This window comes from Wasmannia auropunctata, unplaced genomic scaffold (assembly GCF_000956235.1).
Source record: "Wasmannia auropunctata unplaced genomic scaffold, wasmannia.A_1.0 LD336097.1, whole genome shotgun sequence".
NCBI classification, from domain to species: Eukaryota; Metazoa; Arthropoda; class Insecta; order Hymenoptera; family Formicidae; genus Wasmannia; species Wasmannia auropunctata.
This window is the reverse complement of record NW_012026793.1, coordinates 604,773-632,502: the sequence shown is the minus strand read 5'-3', so window position 1 is coordinate 632,502 and position 27,730 is coordinate 604,773. Positions and strand designations below refer to the sequence as shown.

General features: G+C 36.5%; 4 protein-coding genes and 1 long non-coding RNA gene across 8 annotated transcripts in view; 2 read left to right on the top strand and 3 right to left on the bottom strand.

Moving 5' to 3' along the window:
• Positions 1-9,901, bottom strand: part of LOC105462495 (low-density lipoprotein receptor-related protein 2) — a 59,767-nt gene extending 49,866 nt beyond the window's left edge. Inside the window, exon 1 of the mRNA XM_011709130.1 lies at positions 9,303-9,901. Coding sequence (XP_011707432.1) covers positions 9,303-9,474 — 172 coding nt within the window. The 5' untranslated portion in view covers positions 9,475-9,901. The remainder of the gene's footprint in view (positions 1-9,302) is intronic.
• Positions 9,902-13,678: 3,777 nt separating this feature from the next.
• Positions 13,679-15,511, bottom strand: LOC105462494. Its single transcript, XR_976058.1, has 3 exons — positions 15,106-15,511; positions 14,353-14,529; positions 13,679-13,955 (listed from the first exon to the last, which is right to left on the bottom strand). It is a non-coding gene; the product is annotated as an uncharacterized LOC105462494 (long non-coding RNA).
• Positions 15,512-18,516: 3,005 nt separating this feature from the next.
• On the top strand, positions 18,517-21,676 carry LOC105462493 (cytochrome c oxidase subunit 6B2-like). Of its 3 annotated transcripts, none has more exons than XM_011709127.1 (3): positions 18,517-18,652; positions 20,825-20,940; positions 21,366-21,676. In XM_011709127.1, the coding sequence occupies exons 2-3, from the start codon at positions 20,858-20,860 to the stop codon at positions 21,532-21,534; spliced, it is 252 nt and encodes an 83-aa protein (XP_011707429.1). In that variant the 5' UTR covers positions 18,517-18,652; positions 20,825-20,857; the 3' UTR covers positions 21,535-21,676. The 3 variants fall into 3 exon arrangements, with proteins under 3 accessions (XP_011707429.1, XP_011707431.1, XP_011707430.1); XM_011709129.1 differs by lacking the exon at positions 18,517-18,652 and adding an exon at positions 18,903-18,927; XM_011709128.1 differs by lacking the exon at positions 18,517-18,652 and adding an exon at positions 18,980-19,003.
• On the top strand, positions 19,014-20,603 carry LOC105462492 (arginine/serine-rich coiled-coil protein 2-like). The gene has a single exon (XM_011709126.1). The coding sequence runs from the start codon at positions 19,524-19,526 to the stop codon at positions 20,370-20,372; it is 849 nt and encodes a 282-aa protein (XP_011707428.1). The 5' UTR covers positions 19,014-19,523; the 3' UTR covers positions 20,373-20,603.
• A 334-nt stretch (positions 21,677-22,010) lies between the features above and the next one.
• LOC105462491 (protein max) lies at positions 22,011-27,540 on the bottom strand. Of its 2 annotated transcripts, none has more exons than XM_011709123.1 (4): positions 27,348-27,540; positions 27,218-27,277; positions 23,431-23,665; positions 22,011-22,964 (listed from the first exon to the last, which is right to left on the bottom strand). In XM_011709123.1, exons 1-4 carry the CDS (start codon positions 27,384-27,386, stop codon positions 22,777-22,779), a joined length of 522 nt encoding a protein of 173 aa, XP_011707425.1. In that variant the 5' UTR covers positions 27,387-27,540; the 3' UTR covers positions 22,011-22,776. The 2 variants fall into 2 exon arrangements, with proteins under 2 accessions (XP_011707425.1, XP_011707426.1); XM_011709124.1 differs by having other exon boundaries at positions 22,011-22,952.
• Between the last annotated feature and the right edge of the window lie 190 nt (positions 27,541-27,730).

The following is a 27,730-nucleotide window of genomic DNA, read 5'->3' as shown; positions in this document are numbered from 1 at the left end:
AGTTTTCGAGATATAACGAAAGAAAAAAAGAATTAATTTACATACAAGGGGTGGATTCATCCTTTTAAACCGTTTTTTAGCACCAACTGATAATTTCGAAATTCATCTATTTATGTGACCTCAAAGTGTACCAAGTTTCATTAAAATCAGAATTTGACACTTCGCGAGGTTCCCTTGTAAGAAATTCTGTTTTGTGTACTAATTTTAAAAAATTATGTGTTAATATTATTCTGGTTTGTTCCCAATGTTTGATAGAAAAGTAAATTAAAAATATATTAATCGATGCCATCGACATAATTTTTCACAAATTAAAGCATACTTCTTGAAAAAAAAAATTTATAAATAGAAATACGATATATTAAATAATTCAGAGGGAAATAGAATAAAATGTAAATTATAAAGTTTTATAGAACCGTACAAGTTTTATATGTAGAATTAATGTAATTGAGTAAACTATTTCATCTTGCAATAATTATAAAATTATTTATTCAACTATACACACTAATTCTACATGTAAAATTCGTATAGTTGTCAAGTTTATACTTGTCACTATTGTCTTTTTCTCTAAATACAGATAGAAATGACGTATTTTGAAGCAAATAAAATAATTCTCACGCCGCACGTAGTAAGTCTTTCTTGCAATTGATTATGTATTAGCTACAAATATTTGTTCAAAGTCACCCCAACCTAAAGATTACCTCAGCAGCACCGATAACAGATAACGCGAGTGCATGAATAATTGAATGAATGAACAGAACAATGACTCTCTTTGTAGACACGAGCCATTCATTAGGAGATGTCGTTAAACGGTATTTTCAACGAATAGGTACATGTATTTATTATATCATGTATGAAAGCCCATTACATCTCATATAACCCATTTTTAAAGGACATTTGTCGGAGACATTCTTAAAGACGTTTAAATTACGGCGCGGATGATTACTTCTAAGAGTCACAAGTTTTACTACAATCCAATTAAATTGCACGATTAAGTTTAGCATCTCGAATTAATTAAACGGCGGAAGCGAGCTGAAAGAAAGCTTCAATTTTTAAGCGTGGGATTTGCCTTTTCAAAACATTGATTCAAGATCCAATTACCGGGATACTTAAAGCCAAAGATAAAAGAATTGCAACGGTATATATTCATCGTGTGGCAGATGTTCTTAAAATTAAAAGACGATCTTAAAAAAAAACACACACACACACACATACACACAAAGGAAAAAAATAACCATAATCAAGGCCTTCCTTCTCTCCCTCGCTCTTCCCCTTCTTCTTTTATCTCGCTCGGCAAACACTAGGCCGCGATTCGTTGAAACGCGACGAGAGCCGTTACACTCGCGCGCTACGAGTTTACTTCTGGTCTCGTGGGTGAAAGTTGATGTTTCCCACGCGGGGTTGGCATCAATTTGCCACCGGCCGGAAAAATCCGCCGCGATCTCTCGCCGATATGCAGGTGACCCTCGGCGTACCGGTAATTCACGGTAAACGGAATTACAAAAGTCATTCGCCAACGCAAGTGGAAAATGTACCGTTTCGCGTTCGGTGCGCCCGGCTTTACGCCGAGCTCAAAATGTATCAGCGTGAAAATGATACCGCGAGGGGGGAGAAAGAGAGAGAGGGGCAGGGGAATTCTGCGGTTTCAAAAGTGAGTAGAATTCTTTGCGGACCACAAAGAATACACATCGAGCGCATATCACAGACTGCGCATTGGAGATTAAGGACCGAAGAATTCAATCAATCAGAACGGATTAAAATTGAACTTATCTGATTAGTCGAATTTCAGTCTCTCAATTTATAATTCTCAATCTCGTCAATTTGTAGTCCTGAAAACGCAGGGTTTCGGAGATAGCTTCATAAGACCCAATTGTGTTTAGCGTCGTGGAGGAAGATAAATGACTGCAATGATACACAGGTATCTCTTCTCGGATTATAAATGAGTCGTTTGACCTACAGAATTCCTCGGTCTTTTCGGAAGTATTTCAAGTCGAGAGACGAGAGTCGTTCTCTCGCGGAAAAAAGACCTAGATTCTCCCCTTCATGATGAAGCACGGGAATTGTGTGCGAGTGAGAGAGATATCGACACGACGCGTGTCTCCTCGATAGCAACAATGTACAACTACCAGGCAGATAAATGTTTGTTTCCCTTTTTTCTTTCGCGGCACGAATCGCCCGACACGTTTCTCTTTATCGGGCAATTTCGCGATACGCTCGCGCATACTTCCTGCAATTCATGATGTCGGCTTAAATACGCGGTTGATAAAATGTACTCAATCTGAATCTTCCAGTACCGATCTGCAGTACGCGCTCCTTTCTCATTCTCTCTCTCTCTCTCTCTCTCTCTCTCTCGCCGACACAGATTAGATACTGCAACATATAATCATGGCAGATTCGTTTTTCAAACGTTACGAGTGCGGAAAAAAAGCGCATTTTACACCACGTTCTGTCGTGTAAAAATGATTTCTATACGTCTGTGGAGTACCTGTAGAATTTCCTATCCGCTGTCTCGGATACGAAAGATCAGATTAAAATAATTATGATAGATTATAGTTCCTGGCCATATTATTAGGCGTATATTTTCTACAATTTATTGACTTCCAAGGATCGGACTTACATGTATATTATATTATCTGTTATTATTCTATCACTCAACACACAAAATCTGTTATTATTGTAATCGATTAGAAATGTGTAAAGAAAACAATTGTCTATGAAATGGACGCATTTTGTAGACATGGATGTTTTAATGCATTATTCATTTGTCACTTGCAATGTCCACGAAAACATAATAAATCTGTTAGCAGTTGTGGAACCGACACGAGAAACGCACGTGTTTTCTGTTTCTGTTTAGAAATTTCATTTTATTCGTTTATTTGTCGTAGTGAACTTTAATTTAAATATTACATAATATTATTATTAGAATTAAGGTGCTAATTAAGCCGTCATGCAATGGTGACTTAACAAAATCCTCCTATCTAAAAAAAGTGCATGTAAAGTCGCATTTCTCGCATTTCTCAAAATTATTTGTTGTCGCTTTTCCAGATGCTGATTGATTGTCTCGCTGCGATTACTTCGTGTAAGTGGATGTCATTGCATTTTGACAGTTGTGTGTATTGAGGTTGATGTAATTGTAAATTATAATAAGAAGTGTTAAATAGCGCGCGTGAAGCGCACGTTTGTAGTGCTAGTATAAAAAAAACAGATATATCTTTTTATTTTACAGAAGAAAATATTTGATGGATACTATCAAATCTACATTTCCTCTACTTTAAATAATGTAAAAATAAAAAATAGTTGTCCATTTCTTGTCATTCCAGATCAACGATCCTGATTACGAAATTTTTTTGGGGGGGGAGGGGGACTTGAGAAACGAGAAATTTCGATGAATTTATACGGGCGATCAAATTAGGCGTAAATCGCTCCGCTCATTCCCGCCGTTTCTGCAAAAGCGAGATGAATTCGTCGAGCCGTTAGGGTTAATAATAATTAACGCGGCCAATTAGCTAACGGCCCGCGCCGCGACGAGAGAGAGAGAGAGAGAGAGAGAGAGAGAGAGAGCAAAAGCCGCTGCGCCGCGGTGCAACGATAAATAATATATGCGCGCGGGGGAGAGCGTCGCACTGAAAACGGATACATTTTTCGCAGGTGCGAAGGTGTCCGCGTGCCGCGACGTCGCCGCGCGCCGCGCCGAGACGCAGAAATATAGTATAGGCGCTGGTTGGTATGAGTTGGCGTGCGGATATAATTGTACGAACGTGTTGCACGAGAGTATGTACATACACCGGGTGGTATTCATGATCGCGGCAACGACAACGACGATACGAGAACGATGACGATGATGACGACGACGACGACGACGAGGACGACGATGACGATGACGACAACGACGACGACGAGCACGATGGGGCCCGCTGGAAAGCCAGGGTCCCGCTATCCGGTCGGCCGCTAGGCCGAGGTGAACGAACCTGAGCCCGCCTACTGACTTTACCTGCCAGCCTCGAGGAGAGCCCAGGCTATCTCTCCGCGAGCGAACACGAGGAGCAGCAGGCCGAGAAGAAGGACAAACTGTCGGAGAACGGGCTGGCCCTCTCGCTCTCTCTATCTATCTCTCTCTCTCTCTCGCATGCGCGCGCGCGCGCGCGAGAAGTTCCCTCCTCACCTATAAATTTATTCGACGCCTCACGTCTGTCCACGCCACGCTGGCCGCCCGTGTTTTCCAACGGGCACTCCTCAAGGCTCAACTGACAGCCTTTGAAGTCGCGTAGAAACACGTTGTATCAATGAGAGTTTGCTTAGCGGCGAGCTGACTTCGAGCGTGGCTTACAAGAGACGGGACATATTGGAAAAACGCGAGTAATAATCCCTTGGATTCTCGCATATCATTCAGGCGCGAATAAATTCTGATCTACCTAAATAAGCTAAATATTATTAATGGAATTTCTCTTCAATGGGATTTCTCTCTGTTGGAAGGAAAGTAATTTTATAATTTTTCTTATATACAGGTGAACAAAGTTTGAATATAGTAACGGGCATAATGTTCTCATTTGAATTACGTTGCCAACAAAAAGTTTGAGATCGTATAAAATTTATAAATTCTAGGAAACGCTACTGAAAAGTTCGTTTCATATTTTATTCAATAATTCTCTTAATTTGAAAGTAAATTAGGCATAATATATATTTAGCGTAGTTGTTGATTAATATAACATTGTTTAATTTCTGAAAAATGAGCTACGATTATAAACTTTTTTTCAAAATTGAGTTATGAAGTACCTTAGAAGATGGATAAAAGAAAAATTTTTTCTTCCATCAGAAAAAAAATAAATTTGTAGTTAGATTCTCTAAATTAGTAAAAAATTATTAAATGTAAGGCTATTTTAATAAAAAATATCTATCTAAAATTAAAATAGTATATCTATTTTTTTAGTGCTTTCCTTGTAAAAAAATTTTGTGAAAAGTATTTTCTGTAGAATTTTCAAACACTTCGTATACTCTCACTTCATATATTTTTTATCTCATTATAAAATAATGAATAAAATGATAAAAATGTATTAAATTCTAATATTATAAATTATAAATTTTATTTTATTTCACATTTTTAGTTTCCAAATTTTGACTGGCAGTATATTCCGAGGCAGCCCAATGTAATATAAAATAAATATTTTAACGAGTGTACTGTCATTTTGTCCTACTAGTCGAGTCGATAAATCTGATGCCGCTTGAACGCGACGACCGATCAATCGCACGTGACGGTGTCACGTCTGGACTCGGGCGCGAATGAAACCACCCGGCAACCGCGTGCATAATCACTGCTGAAAGGCACGAAGCCTCCGCTGTGAAATGCAATTCGATCATTTTCTATAAATAGGAATCGATCTACACAAAACCACCGTGCTCTGACCAACATTTCTCTTTTTTACCGCAGGTCATTAATCGCAATTCCTTTTATGCGCAATCTCACGGCGTCACACACAGTAGTATCTTCTTCCTCGTTTTTACAAGAGTTTGTGCTTTCGGTATAGGCCGCGGCACGGCCGTTGCCTATCGGCCGATCGTGGCTTCGTGAGTTTCCGCCGATGCCGCTATTCGATTTCGTATTCAGGAAACGTCGTTTCCTCCGACCGCGAAAAAAAAAACGTGTCATCGCCCCGCGAGAGCGACGTGAAACTTCGACTGGTGAAAATGTCAGGAAAAGTCGTTTATCCGGAGCAAACAAAATTCGATATTTACGGGATAAGGTCAACTTTTATTCGTTTGTTTCCTCTCGCACTCTTGATTGACATCGTAAACCAGAATGGCTTATCACGAAAATTTCACGGATATCGAACTTGAAAGTTTCGGAATTCGACTCTGAAGTATGTGTTAAATAAATACTGCATTTAAATGTCCGCGATCGAAAAGTTTCCTGCATTTTCTTCGCGCAATGCAAAATTGATTTTGATGGATATATATTAGGTAAAAAGTCAGATCGTAAAAAGTTAGACGCTTGCGCGGCGTTCATGTCGACCACAATTAATGAAAATTAAAGAGTTGCGAAAAAAGTGTCGTCCAATCGGATTTTCGCTAAGGAGAGATCGGCTCTAAATATGTACGTCAAAGAGCCACCGACTCTTCGAGGGGGGAGAAGAACTTTCTCGCCTTCTGCGCGCGTTGCAGGAATCAGAGCTTGCAAACTCGCGGCGCTCTCGAGTACGAAGGTCGTTTCGTTGACCCACTGATTCGTCCCACTTGTCTCACCCGTGGCCCACAACGTGTGCGTAAGCTTTTTGCAATTTTGTAAGATGCCTCGCAAAAAAATTGTCCGAAGAATAAAACGATGGAGGCGCTTCCACGTTTTTTACGAAACAATTTATTCTGAAATTTTTTGAAAAGAATGAATTATACGCACGTATTGCCTTTTTTAGTTACGCATCTTTTTTTATGCATCTTACGAGATCAAAGATAAATAATCAAGTGGACTTGCTATTTTATTTATAATATGTTTGTAAATAAAAATTTAAATGAAAATACATTAAATTTTTGAAAAAGAGAGAGAGAGAGAAAGTTAATATATATATTAAAATAAAATATTCATTGCGCTAATTATTTAAGATTTAAATTTTATTCTGCAAATCAAAATCACAGCATTAGAAAAAAGTAATCAGTTTATCTGATAAACAATCTAATTTGACAAAGATTCTTCGTTATTATTGTAGTATGTAAACGAAGAATGGGGAGGAAAAAAATAAGACATATAAGAAGCGGATAAGGAATACAGAATCCACTTTTAAGCTGCGAGAAAGATTCACCGATTGGATTGATAAAGTTTAAATGGTCGACGCACTCCGAATTGAGTAACGAGTTCATCATCGGAAGGTCAGAGATTTAATTTAGCCAATCGTCAACATATTGATATTTATCCTCTGATGCTGCCGGTGTTATCTTCGCGATTGCGTGTATCACGTGCGTCAAATACGACGATCGAGCGATGTGTGTGTTCCCAAGTGAGCGAACGAGGGAGAAAAAGCGCTTCTTATTGATACTCTCGCGGAATGAGCTTCACGCAGTTCGTAAGGTGTGGGCTGCACTGCGCGATCAAAACAACGCTATTTGTCTAACAATATAAGTCGGGATTGCGTCGTGGAATTTCGAATTTTTCCGGCGGCAACAGATTGGCGATCAACAGTTTGATAATCGAGGAGAATGAATGTGACATTTGAAAAAATATCGTGTTTTTTTCGAGAGGCACATTAAAATGTCACTCTGCATGCCTTGTAAACTTTCCGAAATTTATAAAAATAACTTTCACGTCATCTTTCTTTATTTATTTATTATTTATTTATTTATTTACGCTTCTTTGTAATAATTCCGTAATTAAAAAATGCGGCAAACATGGATATTAATCTCTAATGGACAAAAAGACTTTCACACATTTCGTAAATAGGTATTAATTAGAAGCTGTAATACGTTTATTAATATTATAAGTGAAAAAAACAGATTTAAGCTCTCGTTAAAGCTTTAGATTTATAATACATTACTTTAACACGTCCTTTTTTTTCTAAGATAGGTCAAAGTATCCCCAACAGAATCTGCGTTAATCGCTTCTGCTAATTCCTATATTTCTAATCCACATCAAAAAGTTTATTGAAAAATAATAAATATTATCTCTCACTTATAATATATATCATCTTAGAAATATCAACTGGAAATCGCAATGATTTATGTTATTCCCAATATTTTCCCAATTCCCATGATTTACTTTTCTTTTTAAATCACTTTTCTTTTTAAATGGAAAAGACACATGAAAGGATGTATTATAGGTATATCCTTATCGAAAGAATCTTTCCCTTCGAATGTCCCCGGATATCTTCTCCGGGCACGCAATCCAAACAGGAACATTGTGTCATACGTTTCCTCGAAGTCGTGAGCAACCGGTTTCTTCTGGGAAGTGCGACACTCGAAGGGCAATCAGCAGGGAAAAATGTGGAAACTAGGAAAAGGATCTGGATGGGCTGGTCAAAAATTCGGTGCACCGCCGCCACCGGTTTTTAGCTCTTTCAATCTCTCCGCCGCCGCGCCGTCGCGAAACCGGTTTCCGTCATTTCCACCACCGCCTACTTGTTCCTCCCTCCCTCCCTCCTCGAATATAAGAGGGGAAAAAAAAGTAAAAACGTAACCCATTACACCGTGATGACAATGGTCAGCTAGTTGCGCCGGGGTATATTCAAGGTGACGTGTAAAAGAGACGGGCCCGGGATTGACCTTGGTTCCGTTGAAACGGTTCTTTCCAAAATTTCCAAACAAACGGATAAACAGGTGGGATCCCGGCGCGAAATGACCCTATGTGTTCATATAATGGCAATAAAAAAGGAACGGGATTATTATCGCACTCGGTCCGTGTGACTTTTAGCACGAATTAGCACGAAGAGGACGCCGAAATCATCGGAGTCCGAGACTCGAATTAAAAAGAAACTCAGGCTGTCACTGCCGTTCTACCGCTTCTCACTAGCAAATCAAATCCGAGAAGATCGGCACGTTCGAAGGATTCACATTCGCGCGACTCGTGTGGGATACATTGAGATACATATTAGTGCTTCATTTCACGTTCAGTCATTCGATCGGACAAAAGATTTTTAAATCTTCTTTTTGTCTTTCATATTAGCGGGACTCTTTCTAATGTCGACTACTTCAGAGTCTATCACAAGATCTTGCATTGTATTTCCTTTCTAACTTTCGCTTGCAGCAAAGCGGAATATTAGGGAAATATAAGAGGAGGAATCGGGAAGTCATCGTTTCACGAAGCAGGACATTGCTGGGATTAATGTGTGTGAGTTGCCCGCAAGAAAAGGAGAAAGCAAAGTGAGAGAGAGAATAATATTTTTAGCAGGCTTAAAATCCTAGACAAAATTGAGACGTGTGAGTCCCGATTACGTCTATACAGCTACGGTACTTTAGCATAAGTGTGACTGCTGATGTGATTAACGGGACATACAGAGGATCCAAAAAGAATGGGGCCTCCGACCGAGTCCTTCGTTCACATTAAAAATCAAAGGATATTTATATCTCCACAGTGTGTCGTCACGATATTCTTTATATACGATACGTAACGACGAGATGTGCCAGATAGAAAAACGGCGATCCGCCGTTCAGTTACTCGAATTATTTTCGAGGTAAGTGCTCGGAAGCGATCAACTGACAGGCATTTTTTTCGAAATAAATAGGCTCCTCGGCAAAAGCGGGTTTCCTTCGGCAGCAACGGAGAGGCGTCGATCGCGGCTCCGATTTAAAGTTTAAAGAGCCCCGGGACACACGCGGAGGGTACTCACCTGTTCTGATGGCCACGACGTCGGCGACGCCGAGGAGGACGGCGAACGCCGCCGCCGCGACGACGAGCGTACTCCTGGCGGTCCATCGCACGACGGGTATCCCGGTGAGGTTCCCGGCACTTCCGGAAGCGCGTTCACCACCGGAAGGGCCGATGCGTGGCCGCACAGCCATCGCACGCCGTTGTCTCTCTTTCTCTCTCTCTCTCTCCCCTTTTTTCGTTTTTTTTCTTTTTTTTGTCTTATCTGCTTCTCTCTATCCCTCGCTCTCTTTCACCCGCGTTCCTCCAAAGAGGGAGAGAGAGAAGGAGAGAAAGAGAGAGGAGTCACAGAGGCACGCACTTTGCACGCAAATATTATTATGTTAGTATCGCGTATCCTCCAGGCCTCCGCACACTTTCCGTCAGATTTTCCCCCGAGTGAAGAGCTCCGATATTCGTTTTCTGCGCGTTTTCAGTGCGAAGTGTAAAATAAAAAAAACGGGGGTGCGCGCAACGGAATAAATTAAAAAAAAAAGTAAAACGACGACGCGGCACGAGCGAACGCGAGCTCAATTCATGGCTCGTGCGTGCGACGTACACACGGTCGCAATCATCGGGCGACTGACGCGGCGCGCCGCGCCGCGGACGGACCCAACATGGCGCCGTTTCATCCCCTCCCCGATGTCTAATCACCGCGACGGGACGGGGAGTGGGGAGGGCCCGTCGCCGAGTTTGGTAGAGGAGAACACGCGCGAGACTCGCTCCGATTTCAAATTCACGCGATATCAACAGCCGCTTCTGAGACAAGGGGCATAGAGTTGATTTTAATTTTAGTAGAATTAGTTAACCTAGTAAAAAATTTATTTCATATTAATAAATTTTAATTTTAGACAAGAAATGTCTTTCTTTAATTTGAGTCGAAACTCTTCTTCCGTTTTAAATTAAAATCTATTAAAATTAAGAGACTACCCAAACACTTTATCCAAGAGTCCTAGAAATGTTCTTAGAACATAAGATGTCTTCTGAATGTCTTTAAAATGTCCCTTGAAGATGTTTGCTGTACGGAAAAACTTGAGGGAAATAAATGAAACGAGAGAAGTTTTTTATCTCGAATTAAAATTTATTTTAATTAATTCTTTAATAGATTGATTAATGTAGCAAATTTAATTCTACGCTCTTCTTCCTAGAAACAATCATCAAGGTCTCACGAATTTTACAATGATATAATATTTTGTATTATATTATAGCACGCCGCCGCACACACGAACGCTGGTATTTGAATTGGGATTACTCCAAATTATTATTATGAAATTTAAACATTAAGAGTTTTTCAAATGTGTATGTTTAAAGCTACAAATTTAAAAAGAGCTACGTTCCTTTTTTGAATTATTTAAATCTGCTGCAACAAAGTAAAAATAATATTTATTATTACATTATTACTAATAATAATTGTTTGCTCTGCTAGTATTAAGTTGATAACTTTGTGTTTTCTCTATAGATTTATTTTTAATCGAGTATTGCCAAGTCAAATGTTAATATCTGACCGTCTTACGCTAAAATAATTATAGCGTGTGTTATGCGTACAAACGTGCGTTTTACGATATTCATATCACGTTTCTTGCTTATCATCAATTTTAACAATGACACGTACCATTGATACACTAGCGATATTCAGTGCATTGTCAGCATATTGTGATTAAATAAAATAAAACAGTTAGTTTTCTTTATAAACAATGATATCTGTTAAAAAATTGACAAAAAATGATTGAATATTAAGAATATCAACTTACAATAAAATTCTGATTTTGTTGTAAATATTTTATAGTCTGCTTTATATTTAGAATATTAGATAAAGCATAAATAATTGAATAAAGAATAGTAGATATAATTTTTTAAATAAAATTAAAAATGAGATTTTAAGTAAAATTTATATTTCGAAATCCAGTTATTGATCATGACGTTAAATATAAAAATATACGTTTAAGCGATGCAAGCTATCATTGTATAATAAATAAATAGGATAAAAAATAAGAAAATTATTCAGAAAACATTAGCGATTGACTATTGAGTTTTGTCTTGAAAATTTAATCAACTGGAAAATTGTGAACAAGTGCATGATTTCAAGCGTGCGAAACGAAAGTCGGAAGGGTCGCGCGGCTTTTCATGGGCTCAGTCCCCTAATTCAAGCGACGCGTTTTATGCGATTATACGCTAAAGGAGAGAACGATTTCCGTGGAAACTTTCTCACGAGGACGGCAAAACGCGCGGCGCGCACAGTTTCTTTATTTACGATAAAAAAATTTTACATATAGCTACCGCTGAAGTCTAAACATCACAGTTATTTAATATAAAAAATTATTTGTATACTGTTTTCAATTTCATTTCTTTATTCTTTATTTAAATCGATGTAATAACTTTATTTAACTCTAGACTGTATGACAATTGACTAATGTGAATATGACGCAGTTAGTAAAATGTATATTGGTCAATTACATAAATCTCAAAGTAGAAGATTGTCTCCAAGAACTAATTTTTAAACTTAGCAGTGCTCTTTATGATCTGCATCACTAAAGATGCAAATTCAAGAGACGCTCGTTTTAGCGTTAAAGCCACGGCACACAAAAAACCTTAATCAAAACTCAGTAAGACGTAAGCAGTAAAGAAATCAACATGTTGAATTTTTTGTAATCATGTGTGACTTCGACTTTGACGCTAGCGTCAAAAAAAGAAGCTGGATTTTCTCAGCTTCAGCGTCAAAGACTGTTGTTGTTTTGTTCTGAACATTTTAGATATACGAATTATACGATTGACGTTAAACTTGATATTGCCGCTTTTCGGTGCAAGCCAACTATGATCACGTAATTTTGACGCCAAAAATGAGCGTCGAGCGTCAGTATGAAAAGGCACCTTTAATGCTTGGTATTCGTTAATTTAACAACAGTCTTTGACGCTGAAGCTGAGAAAATCCAGCTTCTTTTTTTGACACTAGCGTCAAAGTCGAAGTCATGTGATTACCAAAAATCTAACATGTTGATTTCTTTACTGCTTACGTCTTACTGCTTAAGTTTTTCTGTGTCATGGCTTTGATGCTAAAACGAGCGTCTCATGAAATTGCACCTTAATTGTAACTGCTGAACTTGTATTTCTCTCTTTTACACACACACACACACACGCGCGAGCGCGCGAGCGCGCGCGCACGCGTAGAAAAAACTAAAATTATATATTCATTTCAAGTTGTTGTCGATGCTCTGATTGGTTGTATTTCTGTTTTATAATTTACATATTATCTGCACGCGCAACTACTACTTTGTAGCGCGATCCTCGAATTTATTATTATTCTCAACTTACGTCATGGCAACTCTAGATTCACAGAACTCTCGAGTCGTCCGAGAGTTTGCCTCGAATCGTTCGCCACACGTCGGCATACAAATTTGGAAAATTCCATGCAATGTTCAACTGAAAATTACCGCGCTTCCTCACCCCACCATATGATAAAGCGTCACACATATTACGAGTCCGTAAACAGTCGCGATGAAAGATACGACAATCTGCGATGATGACCGTTTGCGTTCGATGACCGTCTTTAAATCGCAAGGCGAGGAAATACGAGGGAAATCGTTGGATATGATGCCACTGGTTGACCTTGCCGTCTGACGAAGCGCATTTTCAGACAAACTGGCTTAATTGACGTTCAATCGTATCCGGTTTCTGTTGCATGATATTAAGAAAGTCGAGGTACTTTGAGGTACTTATAATAATTATAACAGCGAATCAAATAGTAATATAACAGTAAATTCATTCTGTTTAATTTTTTTTCCTTTATCTTCGTCTATCTAATACGTGAGAGAATGTATGTTATGCATATTGTTTCAATTTAAATGCATAAAATGTAAGAAATGCATTTTAAATGAATATATAATATATCCAACCACTTGTATAAATATTTAATATATGATAAAAAATTGTAAATACGTCATATGTAGTTTAAGACCTTTTTTACACAAACATCATTATAAATAGCATATCTATTATATTTCTTATTGGTTGGTTGATCAAAGACGCCGCACGTTAAACTTCGTTGAATTTCTTCATATTCTATGACTTCGTCATAAACTGCTCAAATTATCTGTATTTCTTGGATTTTTAGATTCCTAGAAATTTAACATCCTAGAATTTGTAAAATATTATTTGTTATTTGCTATTTTTAAAACTTTAATTGTTGAAAATTATATAATTCGTTAAATTAGGATCTAATTTAAGAAATGTGAGTAAAGTTAACGCATAATATTTCAACGTATGGATTAAGATTAATCTTCAATTAAAATCACGCAGTTGTGTCGGCATCAATGAGCGCGATCGTACACAGACACACTCGCTCCGTTCCTTCACGGGGAATTCCCCGCCCCGTTCCCCCATGCGGAAAGGCCCGTACTCATCCGTGCCTTTCGACTCTGTCCGATACGTTGCGCATTTTCTCGCGAACACGTTTATTAGCGACGAACGCCGCAAATGCCACAGCCGCTGCCGCGCGCACGAGCGCGACCTTTTCCATTGTCCCGCGACGTAAATGCGCCCGCTCGCGCGATGTCATGTGGTACCAAAGTGACTCTTGCCACTCTGAGACGTCCGGATCTTTCCGAATTACTAAATCGATCTATCCGTCGTCAGCCTGCAGCTGCATGCAAAGTGCATTCAGCGGAATCGAGGAACAGTCGAGTAATATTAGTGTCGCTACGCGAATAGACTTAAAGCCTTAAGTGTTAAATGCTATATTCGGTGTCCTATCACAAACAATTTCTATTTGTTCTTTGACAAATATAAAATTGAAATATTTTTTACTTTTTTATAAATAGGTATATATAAATTCTGCCTCTTAGATCGAACGAAATAGTAATATCTTGTTTTATTTCAAATAAGTTTCATTTGAAATTAAAATTATAACTGAAAATTTAGTTATTAAGATTATTTAATATACAAGATCGTAAACTCAAATATGACAAAAACAAATTTCTTTAATTGTTGCTGAGGAAAAATTGACTTCAAATTTATTACGTCTAAGATATTTTACGTACTTTTTATACTTTTTATAAATCTTCTCACTTCAATGTGTACATAAATTTTTTCCGCATTCTTTCTTTTTTACCGAAATAGAATTAACTTGTTTTTATAAGCTTAATTTCTTCTCTGATGTATATGTATACGTATACATATATTGCCAAAAATTGGAGACCATTAATTGGAAACATCCACTATATGAAATAAAGTCAAACTTATACATTCCAATTTAACATTACATTATAATATATAACAATGTTATATCTTCATAATTTTACTCTTTAATCTTTAATCTTTATAATATATTTCGTCTTTATAATTGCATTATAAAATAAGATAAAAAAGAATATGAAATAAAAGTTTTCCAAAAATATTTTTTATAAAATTTTATACAAGAAAAGCACTAAAGATTAGATAAATAAATAAAGATTATATATATTTAAATATCTGCAAAATACAATTATTATATATCTGTAAATAATAATTATATACAATGTATCGCATGACTGTATCTGTCCGAATACATATGTTTACCTATTCAACTTGAATTTTCTTTATTTGTTAATTTGTTTCTTTACTTAAACTTTAATACATTTTAACGTTTTGAATCAAAATTTATTGAAATTATTTTAAATTCTTGTTAGGTCAGAAAGAAAATTAATTTGATAAATTATGTGAAAAAGATTTGAAATATCTTCTTATAAGCCTCAATTTGTTAATAAAAATTTATACTGTCATATATATTAAAAAAGTTAATTATAATAGTTTACCATTCAATTTTTCCATTATATTACAATTCCATTATATCTTCGAAGACCGATCTATCGTTCCATCAGCTCATAATTTATTCATATCGTAACTACGTAAAGTATACTTTCCTCACTTTATTAACCGAAGAAGAAGAATAAGTCTATTTAATGAGCTGCAAATAAGTTATGCATATTCTTTATAAGACGGTCAATAACCCAGCTTAGCCTAGTTAAGCGTGTATTGTAAGAAAGCGGAAGGGACGATTTTTTTCCACTGCTTCCGATACAATCAGTGTCCTTATGGTGAAATCAGATCAGGCACGGGTACGGCTAAAGGTCAATCTGCGACTTCGCGATGCGCGAGTATCAACCGTGGTATCAGCTTTGTTACCATCGCATCGTGTGGTTTGGTTGACGTCCCCGTTACGTCGCCATTAGGGCCCAGCGGTGTACGCGTGCGCGCAAGTTGCGTGAGCGAGCAGAGGAAAGGTAAGCAAGAAAAAGAGAGCGAGCGAGTGAGCGAGCGAGAAAGAGAGAGCAAGAGAGAGAGAGAGAGAGAGAGAGAGAAGATCGAATGAGAGAAGGAGATGGTACTTAGTTATTTTGCTCGCGTGCTTGTGGGATTGGGTGTGGAGTTGTATGCGCGTCGGCTGGTACGGACAGGTACCAAATGCCACAAGGTCAAAACTCGCATACAACGTAGAGGTTGGTGCGCGATTCCCTCCTCTTTCGGTCTGGAGGAACTCCAAGGACCACCGCGATAAGATAGGGAGGCAGGGGAGAGAGAAAGAGAGAGATGTGCTTCTCATGACGCCGCGTCACATTGCCGCGATGTGAAATTGCTTCATCGGCGACGCATTTCTCCGTGTTACAAAACTATAACTTCCGCAAATTCCCGTCGTAACACGGGGAGCCGGGAGAGCACAGAATTTCAGTTCCAATATTCCGACATTTTCACGATCAAAAGAAGAGTTGAGATATTTTCTCATCGATCAAAGTTATGCAAAATTAAATTTGCAAAATTTATTTCACTATATGGCTTCGTTGCGTATTCACGCTTTTGGCGCTTACAGCGTTCATGGAATCGTTTCATCTTTATTGTTTATCAAATGTTAAACAAATCATGTTCATGCAGTGCGTGAGCGTTAAAACGAGAGCATATATAGTCTATAGGTAATTATAATTTGATTGTACATTTTTTTCGAGATTGAATTTTAAAAAATTTGCATTTGAGACTTTTTTATATTAATTAGTGCATTAATCAGAAGGCACTCGCAATGTATAATATTTAAACTATCATATTTCATCATATATTTATCAATAATACTTAAAGTTAAATACCTAAAATTTGGCTTTACTTTGCAAACAATACATATGTATATATAATTGGAAGAAAATTAGAAATTGGAACATTTAAATTAATTAATTGTTGCAAGTGAAATGCGTATAAATATACTAAAGATAGCATGTTCAGTCAAGGATGATAGAACCAGGTATTTACTGGCATCATCGGAAAGTAATATCGACGCCGGGCAGGCGTGACGTCAGGAGATTTTAATGCCGGGTCATTATAGCCGGCGCGTTATTTTCACAGAACGTTTAATAGCTTTGTCGCTCGATTACATTGAAAATCACTTTATTCTTACATTAAATTTTGTATTATTATATTTTATTTGTTTATAGTAACGGAAACTATAATTACTGCAATATTGTTGATTTGAAGAAAAAAATGATAAAAAAATTAAAAACATCAATTTTTTATTGACACATATTTTTGTAAAATTGTAGAAAAACAAAAATTAATATTAATTAAATTCATTAAAATTTTAAAATAGTAGTAATAGAAATTCTAACAGATTTATATTAAATTAATATTTTCTTAAATTTTAAATGATCAATGAAAGCGAAATGAACAGCATATTTGCTTAGATTGGTGATGATTATTTTCAATATTATCTTTATTATAAAAAAATAATACATAAACTAATAATATATAATAATATATATAATTATAATAAAAGAAAACTATGAAAATTAAATTATAATTAGGCTTAAATACACTGCAAATCCAAGTATGTAAAAATTGAAGTGCTTCATCTATGTAAAAATAATATATTTAAATGTATTATGCAGTAGTGCAATTTTTATATAGTGTACTTATTTTTATACATTTTATATAGTTATTTTATTATGCAGTATATGATAATTTTATATGAATGAGATACTTTTTATACACTTGAATTTGCAGTGTAATTTTATTATTTTGATAAGTATCTAGAATATCTTTATTATTTTAACTTTACACATACAACATAATAATAATATACATGTATTAATTATACAATATAATGTAACACGTGATAATTAATCATTTTAAGAATGAATTTTGGACACATATAAAACAACAAATTAAATTTACAGATCCAATTTTACTTTTTATCCGAATTAACCATAAATTATTTTTTCAAAATTTATTATATATTATTATTTATATTCTATATTTCAAATAGAAGATAAATATATACATTGCAAAAAAATTTTTAATATAATAATTTTCTATCGGATATCAAATATACATATGGGAGAAAGATAATAATTAATAATATATTACGAACATTGAATTGAAAAATATGCAAACACAAGTCGTAAGAATATTAATTATATATGTATATATTTAATAACAATGAAAATATTTAAAATATATTAAATTAAGTTTCATAATAAATTAATGTAAATCAGTGACGTAATAATTGGTATAGTTTTAAAAGAATTAACAATAATCTATTTATTTAATAGTTAATAAAATTTACATATTCAAAAGAAAAACTACTATCATTAAAAATTACTAAATTCTTAAAATTGACCAAAATATATTCAAAATTGGACTTTAAAAAATGCTAGAAAAGTGCTAGAAATTACTGAAGTCGCAAAATCATGCAGTCGCCGAACCGCGAAAAATTTTATGAAATTACTCAAAGTTATTGATCAATAATGCTATTATGCACATAATATTATAAGTTTCAATTCATTATTAATGATAAAAGTTTATTAATTGTCTACTCTTTTGCTAGTATAAATTTCGAAATAAAAAATCACAAAACATTTTTATAAATATTTGTCCGAAATTCATCGAAAAAGAGAAAAAATATGTTGCGATTCTTTCATTACCGACCGTCAATAATCAATGTGTCAATATATACATATCGAATAAATTAATTGTTATCGCGTTCAGCAGAGACTACAGTTTGTGCACTAAACGAAGTTGAATCTGATTGGCTCGATGGAAAAAGTTGTCGGGGCTCCCTAAATTCCCTATCCGCAGCCAATCAGTAGCGTGCGAGGAACTAATGGCACAACCTGCGAAAAATCCGCCTGAGCGACCTCTGAGAGTTTTAGACGCGTCTGTCTATAATCTATATCTCGCAACGTTCAGGGCGGTCTGTTCTCGTCTCGCATGTCGCACGTTCCGCCGACAAGCACGAACTCTTCTCGAGGTGCATGACGTAACGAAGTCGTCTGGCGCAGTGTTTTAGTGGCCATTTTGTTCCCAACCGCACGGCTGATTAAGGTATTACGGCATACAAATAATTAGCGTTACTTAAGGCGGTCCAGCGAGACGTTCGACGAAACGGTCGTATCCGCACGCGCGGGGCAGATAGCCGTAGGAGGGTATCGCCATTCCGGTAGTAAATCTCGAGGAAAGTCGGAGAAACGGCTCGCGTTCCCCTCCTTCCCTCTTCTCGGCCCCGCGCCTTCCTCCCCTCTCTCTCTCTCTCCTTCCCGACGTCCTCGTCCGAAGTCCCGCGGGAACGTGATTCCCATCGTCTCCGAGTGGAATCCCATGTGAGTGTTCGTCCTCTCCATTTTCCTGTCTTCATCAATCTCCTGGAAAATGAGGAGTTTCCGAGACTGGCGACATGTAGGGTTTGATTAAAGTTTAAGCTCCTTTAGATTCAGGATTAGTTTTTTTACCCTTCTGTCTCTCTCTCTTTCTCTCTCTCTCTCTCTCTCGCTCTCTCTCGAATGTGTTTTGCATTTCTAAATGATTGTGACTACTACAAAAGAACAGACTACGTGTAAAACGAAGTTGCTTCATGATCAATGTTCCTCTCCTCGAGACACTGCCAAACAGTGTGCGATTACCATGCTGATGCTTTACTTGTTTAAGTTGCAGCTTGATGATCGCAGGCAATGCCCTCGACTCGATGCAAAATATCCTCTCACCGTTTATCCGTTTACCATTTGTCGTGTCTGTTTGGACTACCTGACTACGTTATGCTCTCTCGCTCTTAAGTCCGTCTGTCTCTCTCGCGAATGCACACTTAAAAAAAAAAACGCCCAAGTCATATAAAGGCGGGAGGATCCGGACCGAGCCGTGTACTCATGGAAGGCAGTTTCTATCCTTATAGGTGCGTCCGTGTGTACGTCCCGCCAGCGTGATGGACTCAAAGCGGTACGAACGCAGCGCCAGATTGAATAGCGAATCGCCACCCGCTCCGCCCTCGCCTCCCATGTATAGCACAGGTTACACCACGACACACGACAGCCACAAGAGCAGAGTCGGAGGCGCGCGGCGCTCGCCCTCGCCCGCCGTGGACCACCATCGAAGCAGTAGATTCTCGCGGAACGACTCGCCGCCCCAGGAGCGACGCAAGCGCCGTCGCAGCGGCTCCAGATCGTCCCCCCCGGTGCGCTCCCACAGACGGTCCAGGTCCAACGACAGGGATCGCGATCGCGACAGAGAGAGATCGCGCAAGTATTCCAGAAGGGACAGATCGCGATCGAGATCGCGCGGGAGGTCCCGCTCGAGGGACAAGCGACGGAGTCGCAGTCGGAATCGCAGCAGAGACAGAGACCGGCACAGGTATAGGGAGAGCCGCAGGCACCACGCCAGGGCGACCTCCTACGAGTCCGACGCTTTGGAGGAGCACGGAGACGGGGCGGGGACGGTGATGCGCCAGGCGGCCGCGGTTGCCCCGCAACCGAACGCCTTCAAGAACGATGGTAGTTTTATGGAGATGTTCAAGAAGATGCAGGAGCAGATGCAACCTACCGCACAAAAACCCACCACCTCTGTGCTCGAGGAGAAGCCCGTGGTGCCGCCACCGTTGATGGTGGGCAAGAGGAGGGGCGGCAGGATCCTGAAGACTGGTATGGTGGCGAAACCAAAGACAGAACAGACAGTGGAACAGCCGAAGGACGCGTGGTCCCTGTACATGGCAGAGGTGAAGAAGTATCGGGAGGTTTGCTGCCAGGAAGAGGATAACACGCGGCCGTTGGTCAAATAGCTTCGGCAATTTTCGTCGTCCCGTCTTTACATACTTTGGCCCATTACTTTTCTTTTAAGATACCTAGTAGTTGATCGTTAATCCTTAAAAAAAAAAAAGTACCAGATACTGGAACAAATGCTTTTTCAAAGGCACCTTTCGCTCATTTTGTCCCGCCGTAAAATTTTATGTTTAAGCTCAACAGTATAAGGATTTCTTTGTTAACGATCTGAACGAAAGAGAACAGAAAAAGAAAAGAAGTGCCGTGAGAAACGGACTCATTTGTGATATAGTGTCGTGTATGTGTGTGTGTGTGCGTGCACTTTGAGACGAATGGATGAGAGCGAGAGAGAAATGTAGAATTTACGTTTACGGGCAAATAAAAGGGGATAAAAGAGGGAGAGAGAGAAAGAGAGAGAAGGTAAAACACAACACGAATCTGTGCTGAAATTTAGAGATTAAATAATTTATAGCTTGTTAAGCAGTGATCCTTTATCGTCGCAATCATGACGAAGTTTTCGAACATCACTGACGAACCGTGGCATACCGCACCATACGATCCTAGGTTCCCTAATCAGAACCAATCCAGGTAAGACTCAAATGATCTTGTCGTCAATATATTAAGATAGCTTTTTTTACATCTAAAGAACCTCAGATTTTTTTATAAGAGTGCCATTGTTTGGAAATTGCTCATTAAATTCTTTATAAAACGAAAAACGGCTTATCTATCATACAAATATATTGATTTAATTGTCAAGTTCATAAAAATTAAATTTTTGTTGTAATTTAAATCGGTGTTTATAAAATTTATAATTATCTAAATTTTATTTTTATGGAAATACATACTGTGTATATATTATGTATATACAAATAAATAGTTTCTAAAGTAATCAAAGAAAAAAAAACAGCCTGGAAGCTTGACAAAGACGTATTTGCATTATTGCACTCGTATTTATTATTTAGGACGAATAGGGGGCTAGTGAATGGCCTCTAATTGAATCTGATAATCTGTAGATACTGTTACCAGAGCTACGTAGATTTTCACCGGTGCAAGAAGAAGCACAACGAAAATTATGAGGCTTGCCAGTACTTCAAAAGGGTCTATAAGTCAATGTGCCCGAACGCCTGGGTAGAGAAGTGGGACGGACAGGTCGAAGCGGGCACGTTTGCTGGTCGAATCTAGAATTTCCAGCGGTTGATACACACCGCATCCGCTTATCATCTTAGTGAACTTTTCAAAACAGTCGAACAGGGCTCTAGGATCGTGTCATTTCCTGTTTGTAAAATATAAGTCAATAATCTTAAATAAATCTAATGACACTTCATTCTCTTATATTTCCCATTATATTAAGATCTCCTGTTACATCTCGGCAGATAGATTTGTGTGTAAAAAGAACTTGTTATAGTAACACATCTCTCTTCTGATAACGATAGTAATCTAATTTACGAATTGTATAAGTTAAAATTTTGTCTACTTATGGTACAATATGTATACCATAGTTCGCGGCACGTTTTAACGAAGTATAATAATGCTGTAAATCTATAAAGTATTCATTATAAGTCTGTCAGTGTCTTTTTCATAAATTTACCCTTTTCGATTTAGACGACGCTCTCAACTCTTCAACTAATATTGATATTATATAATATTTTAATACAACATTCGTTACAAATAAAACTTTATTAAGCAAATATTGTATATATATAGTCGTAAACAATATCAAGATATCGACGTGGCGCATCAATGTCGTACTCGCGATAATCAATCGTCCATCATCAATAATCAAGTATAATCACATGATATTGAATCGCATTAAGATGAACCAAGTGCAAGAAGTTCAGCTAAAAAGAACAGACCTATTGATAACATTTACAATACGATAATAATCGATCGTAATCGGTCGATTGCGAAAGCAAATTTCGAGATTAAATATCGAACATAATTAAAAATTATAAGATACGCAAGACAATATTAAAAGTATGATAAAACGGTCGGGACGTCGCTACATAATTTTTGACAATTATGATTATCCATGTTTTGTTGACAAACTGCGCGCAAAGTCGAAAGACTATACTTAGCTCAAATCCATCGGAATGGACATAATTTATATTGATACAATTGTTGCTTAATATGTACTTAAATTTATATACAGTAAGTTTTGCAAACACAATAGTACTGAGATGTAAGACATTTGGTGGCGTTCATGTCATCTTTGCTCGTATATTTGTGGACAATTGTTGCACTCGTCAGTGTCGCTATATATTACAAGTATACTACAGAACATGATCATTTATGATTATTTACTTAAATAAGTACCTATCTATCCACCATTGCACAATACACACGCAACTGTCTTACTTACAAATATCTTGTGAGACGAGCATACGAAAATAAAAGTATCAAGAGAAAGGAAAGTACGGAGTATCGTCAATGATGCAGGCCGGCCACCTTTAGCTTCTTTGGCTGCCGGATTGCTTGGCCAGTCTCGCTGTCGGAGGACTCTGACTCTGTATCGTTGTATCCACTCATTCCACTTACTTCAGACTTGGTCACTTCACAGGTTTCACCGTAGCCAGTAAGCGAGGATTTTTCTAACGCACGAACTTGAAAACAGACTAATTTATATATATAGAAAGACCAAGTAATATCTTTGTTTAATTTGTAGATACCATACAATAAACTTGGCTGTTTTACAATATAGCAGTTTAAATTAACTGCAATAAAACTCTTAAAAGTACAATCAAGAAAAAAAAGATAGATGACAAGAGTTAAAAAAATGCAATTAATAGCATATAATAATGCAAACATAATTTAAAATTTAATCGATATAGTAAAAGATATCTTTATTATAAAATCACTTTATATTAATATTCCATGACCAAATCACTGAAAAATATCTTCATTTAAGACTCCATTAAACTGCAAAACTGCAAAAAAAAGATTCCTTATTTTCCAATAAATTTTAATAATTTCTATTATCTGTTATTTTCAATAATTTTGTAGTAAACACTTTGCAACATTTTATGTGATACATCTTGTATGTATAGTCTATATATGTAAGTTTAAAGAAGAGGTAATTACTTTGAGACTCCAGAAGATTATTCTGTCTCTTGAGATCATCGATGTCTTGCTGATGGGATGTATTTTTACGCCGCATGAATTGAATGTACTCTGCTGCTTTCTTTAAGATTTGCGCCCTGCTCGCGACTTTTTCCCCCTGCAGGGCCGGTACGCAGTCTCTAAGACTGGAAAAACTGTCTTTGATGTGGTCCCGTCGCTTTCGCTCCAAAGCATTGTGATGCGCTCTTTTTTCTGCCTATAATATCATAAGGTACACGTTTAAAAATCTACTCGTCGAGTAAAGTTTTTCCGATATACACTTCTAGTACCGAAAATCTATAATATACGATTATACGATATACATAACGTAAAAACTATACATTTTCAGTTTATTCAAAGTGTATATCGAAATAGAATCTTTACTCGACATGTAGATTCCTGAATGTATATAGTGTCTTATATACCCAATATATTTTATTTCTAAATCAACAGCGATAACTGTAAAAGATAAAGTTCAAACTTAAGACCGTTCTACGTACGTCGTACGACGGTATCGCATTAAGCCGTAAGAATTAACCAATTATAATTGAGTTCCTCACATTCGATCGTGATTCGTCAATTCTTATGGTTTACGACTAATGATATCAACATACGATCTGTTTTATAAGAATCGTATGTCGAGTTATAAGCCGTAAGCCGCAAAAATTGACTAATCACAGTCGAATGTAAGGGGAATATTCGATTATGATTGATCAATTCTTAGGACTTGTGAGTCTTATGACCTGACATACGACGTATTGTAGACTAGGCTTACGACTTATTATAGAGCGAACCTAATGATTTGAATCAAATTCTAATTGTCAATACACCGACGAGATACTATTAAAAATCGTCAATCTTGCGTAAATTTTCGTGAAAAGAGCCCGGATGGCTCGGAGGTAATTTAAAGAATGTCTATGTTATCGATTATTGATACAAATTTGCGACTGTTAACATAAATATTTGAATAATTATTAAAACCATGATTTTTTATTATAGAAATGTTTTATGAATAAGTATGAATATTTATAATGCTATATCATTGCCGCAAAATTATCATTTTTCCTACTGTTACTATATCTTTATGGATCAAACACGGATGGTATCTATAAAAATGCAGTCTTAAATAAAATTAATTATTGCAAGTTGTAAATATATGTGCATGTCTAAAAAAACATTGATCTTACAACAAATCATAAAATTTATATTATATTGTTGGTTAATAATAGATTAAATTTTAACAGCCACGCCAACTCCCGTAAGATTGTCGGTCTTTAATACATATTTCGTCGATGTCGAACCAAAGACAAAAGATACATTTTTTCAAAAATAATCAAAATATTAATTCCAAATATTAATCTCATGGTTAAATTTTTAAAAGTATACTACTATATTGTTCGTATACTTTGAACTATATACAAAATAATTTTTGGGTATTTATATTATATTAAAAAAGCTTTAGATTTATATATGTATTTAAGATACATAATTTTTGCGAGACTCAGCATAGACAATGCATCTGCAATCACAAGAATTAAACAAAAATTTCTTAATTATCCAATTATTGTTAAATTCTATTATGTCATTCGTATTCTTTTTTTCAATCTTATCGTCTACATAAGCTACGAGCTATGGATTTTCAACTTGAAACGAGCATCATCAAGAACGCAATAAAATAACAAACAAAAATAGTACTTTGGGTTTATTTGTTTTGAAATAATTTTTTGCAATCTTTTATACTGATATACTTCAATATATCAATATGAAATCCGTTATTTTTATTTGAAGCAACCAAAAAAAGAAACTAAATTATTACAAAAGATGCAAGATTGTAATTGTGTTAAATAGCATCAAAATCTTTGAAGTATTTTCTCGTATAAGATTTATATAATGGTTTTTTATCTTTATGTATCTTTTCTTAGGAAACATCGAATTAGTTCGATTTTAAAAAATTTCAATTTTATCAAAAATGATACAACCAAAGTTGCAAATAAAAATTAATTTCTCAAGCCATAGTTGAAGTTCAAAAAGTTATAACGTTTAGCAAAAAAGCATTGATAAAAATGTAGCTAATCACATAAGAGAAAAAATAAAAAAGATGATTCAAATATGTTAGCCTAGTGATGAGAAAAAGCGACATATAGGCAGTTAATGCTTAATGATTCTGCTTGTATAAGGCTAATAGCATAGACGTAAATAGTATGGGCTTTCTACAATAATCCGTTAATAATAGATCTTAGGTCAGAAACGAGTAAGCGAGTCAGTAATGTGTTATAAAGCAATAAATCAGTAATCAGACTGTGTAGAGATGTTAAATTCCACTTCTTACGATTTAAAACTTTTAGATTGTCTGATTTCTGATCTATTATTAACGGCTTATTGTAGAAAGCCCATAAAAAATTAATCCATCTTCACAAAGTCACTGATTACTGATGTATTATTATTTTATGATTCATTACTGACTCGCTTACTCACAATTTACTCCTGACCTTAAAATCTAATGATTTATTGTCGAAAGTCCATAAGATGTAAACAGTAAACGAATAGCCAATCACAGTAGAGAACATAAGGCAATAGATAATAGCAGATAGAATATACAGATTTGTTTATTGCTTATGTTTTTCTATGTATCATTAGTTTTGAGATTTAAGCAGTAAACCAAACTGATCAACGTGTCTCTCTCTTTCTCTCTCAGAGCCGAGTTTTAAAACGGTAATCGAAAGATATCTTTTCATACTGACGCTTATTTTTTTTTAAACACAAGTAGATTACGTGATCAAAATTGTTTGCGGTTGATTCCGTTTTAACACTCATGCGCTGTGAGCGTGATTTGTCCTCATTTAACGTTTTTGATAAATAACAAGGATTTTGTAAGCACTATAAGCACCAAAAGCGTGAATATGAAACGTAGCCTTGATATTTGTCAATTTGATCACGTGATTTCAATATTAAAAGTGAATTCAGGAAGTACGCTGTCAGCGCAATCATGTTATTCTATCCTTATGTTCAATGAACAATAGAGTGACACAATAGTGCTAATAACGCCCTTCCCCGAACGCAGCCCAAAAATGACGTCGAGCGCCAGGACGAAATGGTACTTTTTAAAGCAGTATCTACAATGAGACTTGAGATTTAAGAAAATTGACCAATCATAATCGGTTATTCTTCTCAAAGAAGACTAATCGACTATGATTAGTCAATTTTTTTAAATCTTTAAGTCTTATTGTAGACGCCGCTTTATACATATACGATGATTCCCAATTGATTGGTTGTTTAATATTTAAATTTTACTACTTCCGTTTTTCTGCATGCCATGACTTTCATAACGTCATTTTATACATCATAATCTTTTTCTTGCTATATTCATTTCACATCTTCTTTCTTCTTTGTAAATATATAAAGAATTTTTGTGATCTATTATTGCACGCTACATTTTAAGTGGAATGAAAATCAATCTATTGCAAAATTTGTAAGAAAATATATCACAAAGTTTCACAACAGTTGTTCCTATTGAAAGCTGAAAAGGCAATATCTACTGATTATGGTTATATTGATCGCATGTAAATATCAACAAGCAATACCATCTGACAAAACATCTAGCAGCATTAAAGAAATGAGAGGTTAGACGTGTTATACCCTAACACTGCGACAGCTATAAAAAGCGAAAAGAAAATCGCACGAAGAAAATCTTTCTCGGATGTGTAAACGCCAAGATTTGATTGTCGGCCAAGGAGAAAACCCCCACAGGATTCCAATCACGGAAGCTCACCTGAGAGTAGTATTGCGAATTGTTGGGGTGTCTCAGTCTGGAATCCGAATCGTCGCCATCCTAAAATGATATACAAGTTCCGTCAGGAATTCTAACGAAAGGAGCAAACTCACTCGTACGAGCTACTCACGTCGCTTTCGATATCAATGTCACGATCATCATCGCTCATCCTTAATGTATCGGAAATTTGTAGAGACAATGAAGAAACAACGGCGTTGTTTCGTTAACAACGAATCCCGTAGTATTCAGTGACCGTTCGTATCCTCAACTATAGGACTGTAGAGTGTAAAACATAAGAGTGAATTTGTAGCGGGGAGCCCGAGGGACGCGTTGTCTCGCGCATGCCTGTGCACGTGACTTCAATAGAGTATCAAATTCACTAGAACGAGGCTGCGTTCCGTTTGGCGCTTACAGCTGCTTACGGCGCTCACAAAATCATTTCATCCTTGTTGTTTATCAAATATTGAACAAAGACAAATGATGCTTATAAGCGCAGTAAGCGCCAAAAGGACA